Raw genomic sequence first — 17,939 nt, 5'->3', positions numbered from 1 at the left:
ATTCCCCATGAAAATACGAAACAGAACAAAATATTTCACATTCTCAAAAGAAACTCTTTCCTGGAATTTAAATTAGTGAGCTGTCTTAGCAAGCTCTCCCAGGAGTATCAATCTTATCTCTATGCCACCAAATTTGTCTGCACTGTGAGGGTGATGGAACACTGGAACAGGCTGCCCAGGGAGGCTGTGGAGTCTCCCTCTCTGGAGATATTCAAAACCCACCAGGATGTGGTCCTGTGTGATCTGGTATAGGAGACCCTGCTCTGGCAGAGGGGGTTGGACTAGATGACCTTTTGAGGTCCCTTCCAGTCCCTAACATTATGTGATTCAGTGAAATTGCAAGGGCTGAAATTAAAAAAAACACCTAAAACTCTCTCTAGAAGTGTAGCATTCTAATATGAACTATCTCCATCTATTGAAACTCTGCTTGAAAATAGAGACCTGAGTCACATGAAGCCTCCTCCTGTCAGAATAACCACACGGCAAATAAATGGGCCAGAACTGAAATACATGCACCTGGGCAGAATGGCTGGAAGCAGCAGGCTTATACTGCTCAACGGGTAGAGCCTGTTCTGTAGTTCAAGGCTTTTTTAGATCATTTGCTGCTTTGTGCCATTTTGTTTCCCAAACCTCAACTGACTTCACTGCTGCTAGGTACTTCTTTGCTCTGCTCACTGGGGTCTGAAGACATTCAGAACTTCTGCAGTGATTTACATGGAGTTTAACTTATGCCATCCATGACCATCAAAAATCCTACTGCCAATGTAAACCTTTACAGTATTTTTTCTAAATTAATTTTTACAAATTAAATGGAACACTTAAAAAATGTATATAACTTCAGTAAAACACAGATAATTGCCCTAGAATACATCTTGGATTTAGAGATTTACATAGCCTAGCCTCTTAATCTGTATCTGTAAAGGAGTGGCAGATTTCAATCAGCTCTCGCCACAATACTGCAGGAAATTTAAAGTTCAAAAGCTATTTTGAAAATGAATAAAATAAAAAGGAAATAAAAAAGGCACTGATTAATGTATATTGCTGTTAATTATGTATACATATATAGACAAAGAGTGTGCATATATGTGTGTACATATGCACACACACAGAGCAGTGTGCCCAGGTGGCCAAGAAGGCCAATGGCATCCTGGCCTGTATCAGGAATAGTGTGGCCAGCAGGAACAGGGAAGTCATTGTGCCCCTGTACTCATCACTGGTTAGGCCACACCATGAGTACTGTGTCCAGTTCTGGGCCCCTCAGTTTAAGGAGGACACTGAGACACTTGAACGTGTCCAGAGAAGGGCAACGAGGCTGGGGAGAGGCCTTGAGCACAAGCCCTATGAGGAGAGGCTGAGGGAGCTGGGGTTGTTTAGCCTGGAGAAGAGGAGGCTCAGGGGAGACCTTATTGCTCTCTACAACTACCTGAAGGGAGGTTGTAGGCAGGGGGAGTTGGTCTCTTCTCTCAAGCAACCAGGACCAGAACATGAGGACACAATCTCAAGCTGCATGAGGGGAAGTTTAGGCTCGAGGTGAGGAGAAAGTTCTTCACTGAGAGAGTAATTCGCCACTGGAATGTGCTGCCCAGGGAGGTGGTGGAGTCACCATCCCTGGAGGTGTTCAAGAGGGGACTGGATGTGGCACTTGGTGCCATGGTTTAGTAGTCATGAGGTCTGTGGTGACAGATTGGACTTGGTGATCTTTGAGGTCTCTTCCAACCTTATTGGTTCTATGATTCTATGATACATATCAAACTGTTCCCCCTCAGTACTCTACACAAAAGCAGTAAGCTAAAAAAAAAAAATCTTAAAATGGAAAGGGCAGTAGGACTGGACCAAACTTCTCAATCATCTGGAATTTCATAGAGTGCATATGACTGATAGCCACTCTTTTTCCCAGACAAGAAAAGAATGATCTAACGCCTGACCATTGCAAGTACTATACTAACCCCAGCAATTCCATTCCTGTCTACCAAACTGAACTTCTCACATTTATCAAGCAGTAACTCTGAAGTATTTGATTGCAAAGAACATAGTTCAAGAATTGGAGACTTGGAGAGCTGTGAGCCAAGCAGTTCATTTTCCCAGTTGCATTCTTATAAAGATGAAAAAAAAAAAAAAAGGAAGAGTTCAGCCAACACAAATACGTGCTTTCAATGGCATTCACTCATCCAAAACAGGCACTCACACTGAAACTCAGTTAATGCTTACAGAGCAATATGCCATTTAGAAGTATGACCTTTTTTTATCAATGCTAAATTAGAAATTATTGCAAGGAAACCAATTACTTCTCAAGTCATTTCTGTAAAATGATTTCCTGTTGGAAAATGCTTACATTTTCACTTCAAGTTCAGTTATGCCTTCTCTTTACTTCCTGTGCTTTACCAAAAAGTGACAGCACTGTTCAGAAGGAATGTCAAGATTTCAGAACCATGCCATGGAGTTATAACTCATTTACAGAGATGAAAGACCTCGAGGGCAAACAAAATTGTATTACAAATGCGGTCTGAACAACAGCCATGAACAACCAGTCAGGTAGCACATCCTATTATTTAAAGCAGCGCTCTTTTTTTGTTGGTACAGCTCACAATAGCACTAAAAAAACATTAATAGTGAAGGTTTTCCATTGTATGTGAAACATATAAATAAGACAAAAGAACTTTGGAGTAAATTAGTTTGCATTGACTTCTGGAGCTGCTTTGAAATCTATTGATGAAAGGCATTTCCCCAGACAAAAGGAGCATTGTATTAGGAGTATGCTTCTATAGTTAAGATATTCTGTCCTTGTCTTTTATTTCTAATTAAACACCAAACGAAACCAAGCTATTACCTATTTCAAAAGACAGCTCTAAGAAGAAATTCCAAACTGGTTAAGTGCCAGAGTCCCATAATTGAATTTAAAAATAGGCCACGTATCCATTGCATTAAACAGGCACAATTGCACTGCAGTCAATTGAACTGAGGTTATACCATGCGTGATTTAATTCAAACAGATCTAGTTCACCATGAAAGAACTAGTTGAGTCTTGCCAAATATGGGAAGAAAATCATCTTTTGTGAGTGGGATGGGCATACATATGTTATGTTTAGTATGACAACACAGACATTGAAAGCACCAGCCTTGCTCTTCCATTAATTTCCCTGTCATTAGCTGCAATTTTACCCCGGTCTTCAGTATGCACAGGTGTGTAATACACACATCATAAGAAAAAGGTCAGACTAGTATGCTTTGTGCCTATGGCCTAAGGCATTCTTTAGCCATATGATCACACATAGATGCCTTCTCTCTTAGGACCTCTGCCCCGTGCAGTTTTATTTTGCACTATAGCTTCTCCTACAAGAGCTGCGCAGCTTGGAAGTGAAGGAGGTGGAGGCTGGCAGAAGAGAAGAGCTGGCCTCGCAACCAAAGCATTTCAGTGCTGACTTAGCAAACTGAGTTCTTATCTTGTACTTGCTGCAGCACTCCCATACGACCACTGGCATGTTTGTTAAAGAAAAGTTTTCATTCACTGTCACTAATTGCAGCTTTCTCAAAGGCCTGATTTGATTCCAAGGTCTGATTTACTTCTGAGCTGAAAAGTTGACTGAAGCAGTAATTTGAATTTATAAAATACTAACAATGGTGGGCACACTTCCACACATGAGGTGTCCAAAGTAAGACACAGCAAATGATTAGAAAACAATTTCTCTGTCTGTCCCTTTGTTCTTAATGTGAAGGGGGCCAAAGGCATCTCTTTTCACAGGAGTTTTGAAAATTAAGTTTAATTAATACCCGTGAAGTGTTCAGAAACTATAGTAATGGGCACCACTGTAAGGCTTAGAAGGGAGTTAGTAATTGCATCTCTACAGCAGAATTTGATTGCCATCCAGTAAATAGGGAGGGAGTAATGAAGAGGAAAATAAAATATTAAATAGCTCCTCTTTAATGAGCTACATCCACTGTGTGAACTGAACGAGGCAGATGTCGTCTGTTATGAGAAATTCTCATCATTTCATCGAAGTATCAGAAAATACAGTTACACAAGAGCCCAGAATAAAATTGCACAGCAAATCTTAACTCTGGCATGCTTACCTTCCATGTGTCTGATTTCTGCAATCCTAATAATACCACAAGATGTGACAGCTCTCTGAAAGCACTGAGTCAATGCTCTCACGTTAAAAAGGAAACTGAGCCACCCAAAAAAGGAACAAGAACATCAGCAATTTTGGGGAAGGGGACAGCAAATGAAACAGAAGATGCAATTGTGCTGTCATGTCGCACCCTCTCACAACACACTGTTATACCTCCTCGAGTATTTGTCTTCCATTTGATCACTGCATTTCAGAAAACATGTATTGTAACAAGAAAAGATAAAGGGGACAGCCAGAGGTACACGATGCCTTCTGTATGATGAAACACTGAACAGGCTACACGGTTCCACAAATCATACAGAATTTCACTGATCTTCCAAAAGTGAATTACATTGGATTGAGAGAACGACTGTTCATTATCCTTCATAAAAAAGGAACAAGTAGGAGACCTGGAGCTCTCAAGAGACCACTTAGCAGGCACCTGGATGAAGAGATATCATCCAAAACTGCTAAACACAGCAGTACAGGTGCATCTGGCTCCACCTGACCTTCAACAGCAGCCAGGAAGCACACTGTCAGACCAAGGAAGAAGCCTTCCTGCTGATGGCCACTGTCAAACAAGAGAGACCAGCTCCTGACATCACACAGCATGGCTCTTCTCAGATAGTTTTGAAACATCAAATTTTTGCCATACAGCCAGGTGCACCAATAAACCTTTGGTAAGCCCCATGCAGGTCTGTGTCCTGGTGCCAGTGGGAAATGCAGAATATCTAACTTCACATAAGTACATTTGAATTTGAAGAATGTTATGCAAACTTTAAAATAATGAACCCTCAAACCTTGTGTGCTACAATTCTCACTTGACAAGTGGCAAGATGAGCACTGACACCTGCTTGTTTTTATGAGGAGAAACATCACTGATCCAAGCGAAGCAGCAGCAGATCAGGATTTTATGTAAAATGGGAACAGCTTGAACTGGACTCCATCTGCAGGAATTAACCTATAAATGAATACCACCAGTCAATGACTACAGCAGTATGAAGTTTTAGGGCAAAACCATCCCCTGAAGTCCCCAGTTAACACTTACAAGTCATAGAATTGTCAGGGTTGGAAGGGACCTTAAGGATCATCTAGTTCTAACCCCACTGCCATGGGCAGGGACAACCCACACTAGATCAGGCTGGACAGGACTCTTGCCTTAAAAATTTCCAGGGATGAGACTTCTACCACCTCCCTGGACAACCTGTTCCAGTGTCTCACCACCCTAATGGTGAAGAACTTCTTCCTAATATCCAATCTGAATCTACTCACTTCTATTTTTGTTCCATTCCCCCCAGTCCTATCACTCCCTGACACCCTCAAAAGTCCCTCCCCAGCTTTCTTGTAGGCCCCCTTCAGATACTGGAAGGCCACAATAAGGTCTCCTTGAAGCCTTCTCTTCTCCAGACTGAATAACCCAAACACTCCGTCTGTCTTCAAAGGAGAGGTGCTCCATCCCTCTGACCATCCTTCTGGCCTTTCTCTGGACACACTCCAGCATGTCCATGTCTTTCTTGTAATAGGGGCTCCACAACTCGATGCAGTACTCCAGGTGGGGTCTCACCAGAGTGGAGTAGAGGGGAAGAATCACCTCCCTCAACCTGCTGGCTATGCTTCTCTTGATGCAGCCCAGGATGTGATTGGCTTTCCAGGCTGCAAGTACATACTGACAGCTCATGCTGAGTTTCGCATCCATCAGCACCCCCAAGCCCTTTTCTTCAGGGCTGCTCTGAAGCCAGTCGCTGCCCAGCCTATATCAGTGCTTGGGATTGCTAATCCCACACTAGTCCTAATGAATATTGTTATAATACTTCCAGACTGTGGAATTACAGCCAGTGCTGGACTGCAGTCATGCCAGCATTCAGTTTTTCATTTGGTTTAAAACATTGACTGTTCTCAGAAATTTTCTAGTTCATGCTTTGGGCTTTGATCCATTGAACTGCACACTGAAGTGTACACATCCAGCAGCACACTTTGCTCACACTTTCCAAATGTTTGTTGAATCAAGTTATAGTTGAGACTGATTCCAGCTTATTAATTAATAAGACATTATCATATTAATGAGATTTACAGTATTAATATGATATTATCATATAACTACAATTAATTAATATGATATCAATACCATAGAATCACAGAATGGTCCAGGCCAGAAGGGACCTCCAAAGGTCATCCAGTCTGACCTCCCTGCAGTCAGCAGGGACATCCCTGACTAGACCAGGTTGCCCAGGGCTTCATCAAGCCTCACTCTGAATATCTCTAGGGAAGGGGCCTCAACCACCTCCCTGGGAAACCTGTTCCAGTGTTCCACCACCCTTGCAGTAAAGAACTTCTTCCTGATATCCAATCTAAATCTGCCCTTCTCTAGTTTGAACCCACTGCCACTCGTCCTGTCACTGCAGGCCTTTGCAAACAGTCTCTCTCCATCTTTCCTGTAGGCCCCCTTCAGACACTGGAAGGCTGCTATTAGGTGTCCCCAGAGCCTTGTCTTCTCCTTGTCTAGCTCCCTCAGCCTGTCCTCGTAGCAGAGGTGCTCCAACCCCCTGATCATTTTTGTGGCACTCTGCTGCATCTGCCTATCTATCACTATCTCATCTTCTTTCCCTGCACGTTTGCAATAAAGTCTGGAAACCAAGTGTACAAAATAAAACCTGAAAATTGGGAGAGGAAATAAAAAGTTCCAAAATGAGATCTCAAATAACATTATCTCTGCCATACCTTACCTACGTGTGGTTTATTGTTGATTTCCTTAATGTATCACTCTGATACATTCTGGGCTATAGGCTACATAGTGTTCTGTGCTGCCTAATTAATTTTGTGAAGGAAGCTGTAGCTCAACATTTATTGCATTTATAGTATTAGTTTTTTCAATCTTAATGCTGCAGTAACAGGAGAGATTTGTTTTAACACTTACAAATTTTTGGATTATTGTTCCTGCCTACAAATGCACACATCAATCACGAATATGTTCAGGGACCCAGGATACTATGAGGAACAGAACAGAATAGAATTAATCCAGTTGGGAAGGACCTTTGAGATCATCGAGTCCAACCTATCATCCAACACTATCTAATCAACTAAATCATGGCACCATGCACCTCATGAAGTCTCTTCTTAAACACCTCCAGTGATGGTGCCTCCACCACCTCCCTGGGCAGCCCATACCAATGGCCAATAATCCTTTTATGAATAGCTTATTCCTAACATCCAGCCTAAACCTCCCCTGGCACAGCTTGAGACTGTGTCCTCTTGTTCTGGTGCTGGTTGCCTGGGAGAAGAGACCAACCCCCACCAAGCTACAACCTCCCTTCAGGTAGTTGTAGACAGTAAGAAGGTCTCCCCTGAGCCTCCTCTTCTCCAGGCTAAACAACCCCAGCTCCCTCAGCCTCTCCTCACAGGGCTTGTGCTCCAAACCCCTCACCAGCTTTCTTGGCCTTCTCTGGACACATTCCAGCAACTTAACATCTTTCCTAAACTGAGAGGCCCCAAACTGGACACAGGAAGAATTTCAGCATAAGCTATTGAGTTGGAGACATGAGAGCAATCCAATAAAGGCAAATACCAGCACTTAGGACTGGGCATTTGTCTGCCTTCTCAGAATGAAGGACTGTCAAGCAAGTAGGGAGAGTACCTTACAAAAGCCATCTTCATAGAATACATAGAATAAACCAGGTTGGAAGTGACCTTCAAGATCATCGTGTCCAACCCATCAACCAATCCAACCCACCTAAACAACTAACCCATGGCATCAAGCACCCCATCAAGTCTCCTCCTGAACACCTCCAATAGGGAGGTAAGATGCTTTTAAGGGAAATCCTGTTCTCAGGACTGATAATGCAGCTTTTATTTATCATATTTAAATGTATTAAAATGCAAATATCAGCAAGGGTAAAAATTAGTTATTCACTAGCTTGCATATTTAAAGACTCGCTATATGAAGTGATCACCAGTTAAATATCACTAGTAGGCAATTCAAAGAGAGTTAGAGCGTTAGTCTCAGAACACTTTGTACTCAAAGAGGTAAACACTTGCCTGTTAAGCTGTTGTTTGTTGGTGTTTTTTTAAATGAAGTCCCTCAGTTCTTCAGGGTTTTTTTCCTAAATGCTTAATATAAGTCATGGATTTATTGCTGACATCTTTCCATTAAAATGATATGTCAGAAATGTTATACCTCTATTTCATTCTTCGAAATCCCACCTGTTTAAGTTACGGCTAATGACTGTATCAATCTTCTGTGGTTCTGAGCTACTGCTATCAGCATTAGTTTCAAAACAATCACCTAAGATTCAGAGCTCAAAGAGCTATGTGGATCAATTTACTATGGGCTTTTCAGCTGCCATGTCCCTTCAAACACACAGATCACTACAGAATGCTGTTTCTAAGCAGCAGATGAGATCTGCCAGCACCGTCACTGCACCCAGCTCAGTAACAATGTGCAGTCACAAAAGGCAGGAGTGCAGAGCTCCAGTCTCATAACAATTAAATATTAAGAGAAATTGAACATCAGCAAGTAGAAATTGTAACTCAGCACTGCACAAACACAAGAGATAGGTAATGATACCAAGAGCACAACCAGACATTAAAACTGAGGTTACAGATATGATTTAGTACTGAAATTCCTTACTGATGCTGATGATCATAGGTTTTTCGGGCCCAGTGACACTCAGACAATACCTTCTTTTCAAAAGTAAAGCTCTAATGGTAGTAAGGAAACCCAGGACACCTGTGCTGCTGGGCTAATAAGCCATAACAGGAGGTGGGTTTTTTTACAAACCCCCTTAAAATTGCTCTATAGAGCATAAATACTGCAGAGAGAGACTGAAGTAGCCATCTTGCATACAGAGGGGTCATGTTTCTAATCACATTAATTGGAGGGACCACCAGTACAGATCCCAATACCCCTATTACCAGGTTACCCTTGGTCCTCCATTTCTCCAACCAATTGAGGGCTCTTCAAAGAAACAAATCATCATGAGCAAAGCACAGCCAGCACCATCGCTGCTACCTGCACCAGAAACACAGACTCCAGCTCCTCCCAGGAGGTGACCTGCATGCTATGGAGAATATGGAAGTAACTGGTGAAAAATTGAAGGAGGCTGTGGTTAAGAGGGCTATAAAAATCTCATCTTCATTATTTTATAGATTTTACATGGTAAGAACAGAAATAGCTGAGCTTCCCCAAAAGCAAAGCTTTCTTTTAACATGCAGAGAAAAGACAAATGAGGCTTGGAGTGAGATTATTGCCTTTTTTATACCCCCCACTGCCCCTTTTCTCTCCTCCTCCAGTGCTCCTCTAAAATGACACAACTGTGTTTTTCTTTATCTGAAAATATGTTAACCTTATGCAGCTGCTGCTATATTTAAACTTGACCTAGCCAAGACTAAGATGTTTAGCAAACCAGAATGGTAAGAGAGAAGACATTTTTCAGGCACCAAAAAAGATTCCCAGACAAACTTAAAAGCTACTTGGATAATATACTTGGGTGAAAAAAATCCAACAGAACAGTTTTGGAATAATGAATAAAAAATACTTAAAAGGATATCTAGAGGAGAAAAAAACCCCAGCTACATGCCTTGAAAGTGAGGGAAATGGAAAATCAAAGCTTAACTGTTTGAAAACAAATATTGAGTATACATAAATGTAATCTTCACTTTGCAAATATTTGCCAGGCCATATACCCCCTCTAGAAGCACCCAGTGACTTGGATGTTTTAAGTGTGCAATGCTGCCCATGCAGAATTTATGCACAAGAAACACACAGTTAATACCACCCTGTCTCACAGTGCAGCCAAAGGCTCACTGTCCTTAGAAGGAGTCATAGTACAGTCAACTCAAGACTAAACAAAACTCTTTTGAGTTAATACCATGACGAGATGGAAGCATCAGAAAAAGCAGCAACTCAGCTGAACCTGATCTTTTCCACTGCTTTAAACTTTGCTCAGGTATTGCTATGCCTTCCATAAATACAAAGTGAGATTCTACAGCACTAACCAAAAAACACCCCCTAAACCCTCACCCCAACTCCTACTCCTTCAAACTCAGCATCTGCCTGACTTCAGCTGTAACAGGCAGATATGGCCTAAAGCCAGGCAATTTTTGTGTTGGTCCAAATGTACCATCAGAGAGATTAAGTCCAATGTCTCACTCCCTTTTGCAGTGTCTTCTATAGACAATCTTATCAGGTTGTCTGTGAAGTACTAGTGCTTCCACTGCTGCAAATTTTCTTTTGCAGCTCACACTGAGGGAAGCCTTAAGTATACAGCTACTGAACTTACAGAAAGCTACAAGGTGGGGACACACACTCTCTCATCAGTTTGAGTGCACAAGTATGATAGTGTTTAATGAGGACAAAAGTAAGAAAATTAAATCCTTACCAACTATTATAATTTCTTAACAAGGTGTCTCAAACAGAAGTATCAAATCTGCCTTGGTAATTTCTTGGTCTTGACTATATCACCTTTGAACATTTATTTTTATTCCCAGTTCTTCAGGATGTGAGAAATGCTTTAAGTTAATTCATGGATTCATAGAATGGTTTGGATTGGAAGGGTCTAGCTCTAGTTCCAAGCCCCCTGCCACAGGCAGGGACACCTTCCACTAGACTAGGGTGATAAAGGCCTCATCCAACCTGGCCGTGAATGACTCCAGGGAGGGGGCATACACAACCTACCTGGGCAACCTGTTCCAGTGTCTCACCACCTTAATTGCAAAGAATTTCTTCCTAACACCTATCTAAATCTACTCCTCCTCAAGCTTCAACCCATTCCCTCTCATCCTAACACTATGAGCCCTTGTAAAAGGGCCCTTCACAGCTTGCTTGTCGGCCCCTTTCAGACACTGGAAGGCCACTGTAAGGTCTACCCAGAGCCTTCTTTCTCCAGGCTGAACAGCCCCAACTCCTAGAACTCTTGTAAAGTTTTCCACAATACATATCTTATTTCCACAGCTTTACATTTTTCAGCAGCATAGAGCATGATCAGAATCTGCCTACAGCTTTTTTTTTTAAGGGATTGTCCAAAATAAGAAACACAAGCTATGAAACAATTTCCCTCCCTCAGGACATCTCTTTGTAAATACAGAGACAGTGAAAGATTTGTGTAGATAATCAAAACAATGACAGCTCATTTGAATACTATGAAATAACCTTTTCCCAGGAAAGAATGAAAATACTGGGACAGGATGTGCCTGATACTTCCATCTTAATAATAATCACTTTTGGGTGGAGAAAAAACCAAAACAAAACCAACCCACAACACCCTAAAGAAATGCAAGCTCAAAGCAATCTCTTCTCTAGCCTAAAAAGTTTGAAAACTCCCTAACTGGATAAATTTCCATTCCGTGCTGGTCAGGATTCTTCTGCTAAACAGCCTGTTAGATGATGCTTCAGGCTTGAGAGCTCTAGGCAATTCTAGTGAGCCTAAAACCTAAAATTTTTAACTGTTGCAAAACTTCAGGAACTCTTCGATCTAAAACTTCAATTGTAACTCATTAAAAACATAAATATCAATGCAGCAGTTCTAGAATACCCTCCAACACAGGGAAATACAGCTTTAGCCATCCCAGAATGCTTAATTTGGTGGTTAATCATGCCAGGAAAGGCATTTCCTTTTGCCTGGTGTTATGCTCATATTCATGTCACCTTTTGATTAATTAAAACCAAGATTAACAGAAGTCTTCAGGCACTTGAATAAACCTATTGTGCTTTTTCCCCCAGACAAGATTCTGAGCAGCAATGAGAAGCCATTTCTGAAGACGACACATACCTCCGGCTCTCCAGCGGGCGCCCATCACTAGAGATGCTTCGGGGGATGTTGGCTGCACGTTCCGGGGGTGGCATTTTCCCTTCTCCTTTCCCAGAGCCAATCCTGGATGTTACTGGACTTTGTATCTGGGATGGTACCTGAGCCACATGAGGTCCCTGTCCTTTGCTTGCGTTTCGCTGCCATTTATTGTTGTTCCTGAAGGGAAACTTGAACTCATACGACATTCCTTCGTTCACTTTGTATTCCATCACCGGCATACGGTAGTTTTCTGAGGAACTCCTAGAAATGAAGACATTTAACACGCTGCTAGAAAAGGTAAAATTGAATACATCCTGTTCACAAGGATACAAAGTTGAAGACAGACACTGAATGAATTCTATAAAACTGTAGAATGTATTATTTTGCTTATTAGAAACATTATTAGAGTGAGTAACTCTCTGGAGCTTTGGATTGCCTCTTACTGTGGGAGTGCTTGGGTTAAACTCTGCTGCTATGACTCATTAAAAGTACTGTGCAGTTCTTAACAGCCTTGTTGGCCCTTTAAAGTTAATTGATTTTTGTTAGTGATTTTCATTTTGAATTGTCATAGAATTGTTTAGGTTGGAAGGGACCTCAGAGGAGACTTGATAGGGTGCTTGGTGCCATGGTTTAGTTGATTGGGAGGTGTTGGGTGATGGGTTGGATTCAATGATCTTGAAGGTCTCTGCCAACCTGGTTTAGTCCTATTCTATATTTAACAAATTATGATACTCTTCATCTGATTACTGGGTTAGAAAAGCCTAAAAAAGTCTGCTGGAAAGATCTCTCTCTTCCTAATTTGAAGTCATAGGCTTTAGAACTTACTTGCACCCAGACACTTAAGATGTGAAATGTAGCTCTTTTTGAGATAAACCTTTCTGATGCACAGATGCTCATGATAAGACAAGATTCCCATGAAATAATGCATTACACTTAATTTTCAAACATCTTTGGCTTTGCAGTATCTCAGTTGACGAACCTGCACATTACCAAAACAAAACACTTGCTAAAAATTGCAGATGCCCAGTCCAAGAGATGCCCATTGCCTCCTGAGGATGAACAGGAACAGAACAGCATTAAGGCTGGAGCAAACCAGGAGTCCAGCTAATGCGGCACAGAACAAACTTCTCCATGTATTTAAAATGAGAGATTTGGAAAGCAGATGTGACTTTCAGCTTCACTGAGGATAATCTGGTATTTCTCTTGACAAAGGTATGTAACTCTGTTTAGGTGACTTTTTTAGTGATTACTTTGCTAACGTACACACATCGTTATCCAATGGGAAGGAAAAATAAACAATCAGTGCAGAATTTTCTACTGGCTTTTCCTCTAAGAGATTTCACTGTTAGCGCTGAGAAATAGCAGCAAACCAGAGCAGATACCTGTGATCTGGCTCTGCCGACCTTGGTGAGTTGTACAGTCTAATAGCAGCAGAGTGCTGAGATCCTGCTGTCCACAGTACATGTATTTTGTGGTTTTATTCTGGTCCACCCTACCCTCTAGTCTTAACCTGCAAGTTAAACTAGCAGTTGGAAGACATGAGAGGTACTCCTGAAGCACAGGTAGGTCAGCTTCAGCTGAAAGGAAATGTTTGTCTGCTCTCAGGCCATTCTTGGATGTAAACCACTGGATAATAGATGGGGATGATCAGGAGATTTGTTTCCAAAGTTCATTCACAACCTAACTAAAATCTTGGTACCCTTGGGATTTTTTTCTTTTCTCTTCATATTTTGTGTCACTGCTAGTCTTTTCATAGTGATTATATACTTCAGGAGCCTGGGTTTCTCTCTTCTTTGCATAGCTACAGTTTATGAATCAAGAATACACAATTTCCTCTTGCTGCAGTGTCCTTAATTTCAAGGTCAGCAATCGGTCCTCTAAATGAGTTTAGTGGCAATGTTTTAATGACTATCTTCTAGCAGAGATACAACCACAACATGGCCTGTATTAGATTGTAAATCAGGGTATTTGGATGTATTTTTGTACCTGCCTCTGACCTTCTACTTATGCCACTGGCAAGTCATCTTATCTAACTGCATTCCTCTCTTCCACCAACTTCATGCCAATCAACTTACCAGGATGGAGACTGTTTCTCATATGAATGCACTATACCCAGCAGAATTGATCCTCATTTCAGCTATGGGCTGCAGAAGTTACTGTAGTTGAAATATTAAATGAGCTCCAGAAGACCTAACAAAAGGACTCCAAATTTGGAAAGCTGATTGCCAAAGAGAAACTGCTCTGTGCAAAGGTTTAAGTCAAGTCTCTAGCAATGTCTGTAGGATAGCTACAAATTCAAGATGCAGTCACTAAACCTTAATGATTCTAGATAAAGAGGATAAAGAGTTGATTTATGAAATTTTATAACTATGCAGTAATCCACCAGGAACATTTGGTCACTACAGGACAACAAAACTCACTGATGCCAAGCACAGGATTTCAAGAGGTGCAGTAATTTCTCTTCCTGCTGTGGGTCTGGATGCACCAAAGCTAAGCCTGCTTTTGGTTGTACTTAATTTTAGTTTAGGAATAATAGGATCTGTGCTTTCCACACAGATTTTTCTGCTCTAATCCTTTTGCTGTGATTGCAGCTGAACTTTCCATTTGCTCAGGCTGCTAAGTACTGTACAAAAGCTTTCCAAATTCCTCATGATTGACCTTATGCCACTGCTCATTTTGATCCCTGACATGTATTCAATTTTCCACCGACAACTAAAGGGCACAGAAAACTCCTTTCCTCTCTGCTTCTGTTTCGCTACCAGTTACACAAGGAGTTAATATAGCTCAAAACAACAACAAACATGGACTCTTATGCAAGTACAAAGTCTTTGCTCAGAGACACCATTTTTTATCAATGTAATAAACATGCTTTTAAGTTCAGCCCTAAACATTAAGTATACAAAGAGCTAGCATCTACCCCTACAAAAGATATTGCCTGAGCGGAAAAAGGCAGTACAAATTGTGTTCTCAGTCTCTCAATACAAGGAACACATTGAAACTGAACTTGGAAAACTGTACTTGCTTGTTCTTGGCAAATCTAGCATAAACCTTGAGCTAGCCTGCAGGCAAATTTAGTTTATTAAAAATCATCCCATCATATAGCATTTGCAAGATATTAATGGAGGATGTCGGTAATAAGGGAATCAGACTAACTGATGTGGCTGAATGCTGCAGACAACTGCAGAAGGTTCAGATGGGAGCCAGAAAAATTATAAAAAGCTTTAGTGTGAGTTCAAAAACAAAAAAAAAGGAGGGACTTCATGTTCAATAAGAAAAAAAAAGGGCATGTATTACTGTTTATTTCTGATCAAGGAACAGTTTAAAGCCATAAAAACAGTAATGCAGTTGACACAAGCCTCAGGCTTAACACTGATGGGAAGCGAGATGCAGTAAGACCTACTATTGAGTAGAAAAAGAATTACAACTTGCAGCAGTTTCTCTGGCCAGATCCATACCTTTGATACACTGTCATCATTTATAGCCTCACTCCTTTGTGAAAGTAGAAGCATGTAAGTCTGTTCACAGCTTTCAAGAATTACATCCACAGACACTGCAAACTGCCGACATGGGAAAGCAGGGAGGAAAATATACTCTTTGTTTTGATGAATCACAAGCACACAGCTATCAACAAAAGTTGTTTGATCTCCACGTTAAATTTCATGGAACTTAAAGGACATGTGAGGTTCTTCACATATTTATTAAACTGTGGCATTCAATGAATATTTTATGGGGCCTGGAGTTGGAATATGGGCAGTTTTTCCTGTCCTCCTCTTTCACTTGACAATACTGGATACCGTAGTATAAATACACCACAGGTTCTGGAGGTTAACACTTACACTGTGGTGTTTTTGCTTTCCCCTCTGAAGCCACCAGTCAAGATATAATTACAGACCAAATGCAGCTATGAACCAATACCTGCGTGGTGTGCAGTCCTCATAGGGAGGGACGATGACGACCTTCACCGTTACCGATGTTCTGAGAAGGTCGATCATTTGCTCGTGGGTCAGAGTGGCTACAGCCACCTTGCAGATTTCCACCAGCCGGCTGCCCTGTCTCAGCCCAGCCTGCCATGCGTAGCCGTAGGGCTCAACGTCTGCCACAATGCCTTCATAGTTTACGTGGAAACCAAGCTGACCCAGACCATTCCTACGCAGAGTCATTTCCACTGTTTCACAGCCCTTAGTCACTAGCTGCAAATTGAAATGAAGATAGAGTTCAATGCACGGGAGACTTTCAGGGCTAATAGAGGTTTACTGGCTCCATTGTTGTACAATAAACCAACTCCCAAGACAATGGTGGGACATGATCAAGGAATATGTGTCACAGTCCTGGGTATATAATCAGCTGAAATGGGTCTTGTTGCTCAAACCTGTATTTTTAGTAGAGTCTGGTTACTCAAGTTCTGCCTTCAAATTCTTACTGAAACCAGAGGCATTTTAGAAGACACATGGCAGCACACAACAGAAAAACATATGGAGTTACACAAGCATCTCTCCTTGATTCTACATTTCAGTAACCAATCAACTATTTCACTATTCTGGCTGCTTCAGTAAATGCCAAGATTACATTCAGCCAGACTGCAGCAGCGTGCAGCTACTAAGAAGAGTAATTTAGGGTCTGTGCCAACTCTTCTATGTACCACGATCACAAATACCATCAAGTGTAATTACTTCAATAGAGCTTGGAATTCACTTTTTCCTGGTCATTATATAACTACACTTGTGAAATGACAGGAAAGACTATGAAACCTAACACATTATTTTATAACTTAACTGGACAAAGAATGTGCATGGGCAGTTGTTTTACCCACAGATACCACAATTCACTGCATTTTTTAGTTTATCACACCCATTCAGGAAATATCTGAAGGCTGCACTAGGTATAGGGACTGCATCCTGCTGGCTATGTAGTAAGTCAGTGTCAAAGATACTACAGCTTCATTTGAGACAAGATACAAGCAGCCTATAAACCAGAGAAATGGAAGGCAAACAAGGAAAAGAGTTAAGGTGACACGTGGGTATTTGTGTGGGAGTAATAAATGCAAAAGAAGGCTCTTTGTTTCCTTTGTTGAAAATTAATATATTGAGACATTTTTGACACACCTGACCAGCTGAGGTTGACTGATGTCTGGTAAAGGTGAAAGCAATGGTGGATTTTGAGAAATAAAAGCAGGCACATCCTGCTTTCGCAATAAACCATTAGAACGGTTTCAGGAACCCCCCAGCATTACTTAAACTGAAGCCCTACTTGCCAGCAGGGTGAGAGAAGAAAGCAAAGAAGGGGAACCAAACAAGAGAATAGATTCTAACCTCCAGCCTTTTGACGATCTCTTTGATATCATCAATGTTGCTGATGAAGCTCTCCAAGGAAACACATTCACCTCTCTCATAGAATATTTTGATATTGGTGTCTGTGGAAGTCCACCCTATCACGTCTCGACAGGAGCAATTGAACACCACGCTTCTCGTGTCCTGTTCGATGAGGACTACAAACTCATTAGAGATGCCGAGGAGACAGTCTATTTCCATACCCTTGCTGTAGTCTTTTGCATGGACACTCCATACAATAGCACCAGAGCTATAGATCTCTGCTCCTGGATAAGGCTTGGACTTTTCTTTCTTCTTCGAAGCAAGCGAGATGAAGGGGAACTTGCCGGAAGGGTCAATAGGTGTGTTGGTGACGTTCTTCTCTGCCAAGTCTTTCAAGTACTCTTGACGCGTCCTGGTGGCCATCGCACGAAACTTTTCTGATTTGTGAGCAGCATTCTCTGCATTAATGACTTTGGCCAGTAAGAAGTCCCTGAACACGTTTGATTTAGGAAATGTGACGCCTTTTGGAATAGGTGGTCCAAAGGAGGGTACATCTCTGGATCTTGTCACAGCAACGCTAGAAGGAAAAAAGATAGAGTAAGAAGCAGTGTTGCAACCCACCACAACTGTATGCAAATCCACAAGGTTTTGGATACAGAAAACACATTTCCTTTTATTTTTTAAGCTCTCAAATTTTCTCTCCTTTTCTCAGCAGCATGTCTGTATTTGCATGTTTATGTTAC

General features: G+C 41.5%; 1 protein-coding gene across 5 annotated transcripts in view; it reads right to left on the bottom strand.

Moving 5' to 3' along the window:
• The window catches only part of SIPA1L1 (signal induced proliferation associated 1 like 1), a 239,752-nt gene that overhangs the window by 31,785 nt on the left and 190,028 nt on the right, over nucleotides 1-17,939 (bottom strand). For all 5 annotated transcript variants that reach the window (XM_068162142.1, XM_068162144.1, XM_068162141.1 and 2 more), the window contains 3 exons: nucleotides 17,197-17,773; nucleotides 15,803-16,077; nucleotides 11,870-12,148 (listed from right to left, as the gene is read on the bottom strand). In XM_068162142.1, coding sequence (XP_068018243.1) covers nucleotides 11,870-12,148; nucleotides 15,803-16,077; nucleotides 17,197-17,773 — 1,131 coding nt within the window. The remainder of the gene's footprint in view (nucleotides 1-11,869; nucleotides 12,149-15,802; nucleotides 16,078-17,196; nucleotides 17,774-17,939) is intronic.

This window comes from Melanerpes formicivorus, unplaced genomic scaffold (genome assembly GCF_026170545.1).
Source record: "Melanerpes formicivorus ecotype bairdi unplaced genomic scaffold, bMelFor1.0.p_v2 SCAF_62, whole genome shotgun sequence".
NCBI classification, from domain to species: domain Eukaryota; kingdom Metazoa; phylum Chordata; class Aves; order Piciformes; family Picidae; genus Melanerpes; species Melanerpes formicivorus.
This window is presented reverse-complemented; position numbering and strand designations above follow the sequence as displayed.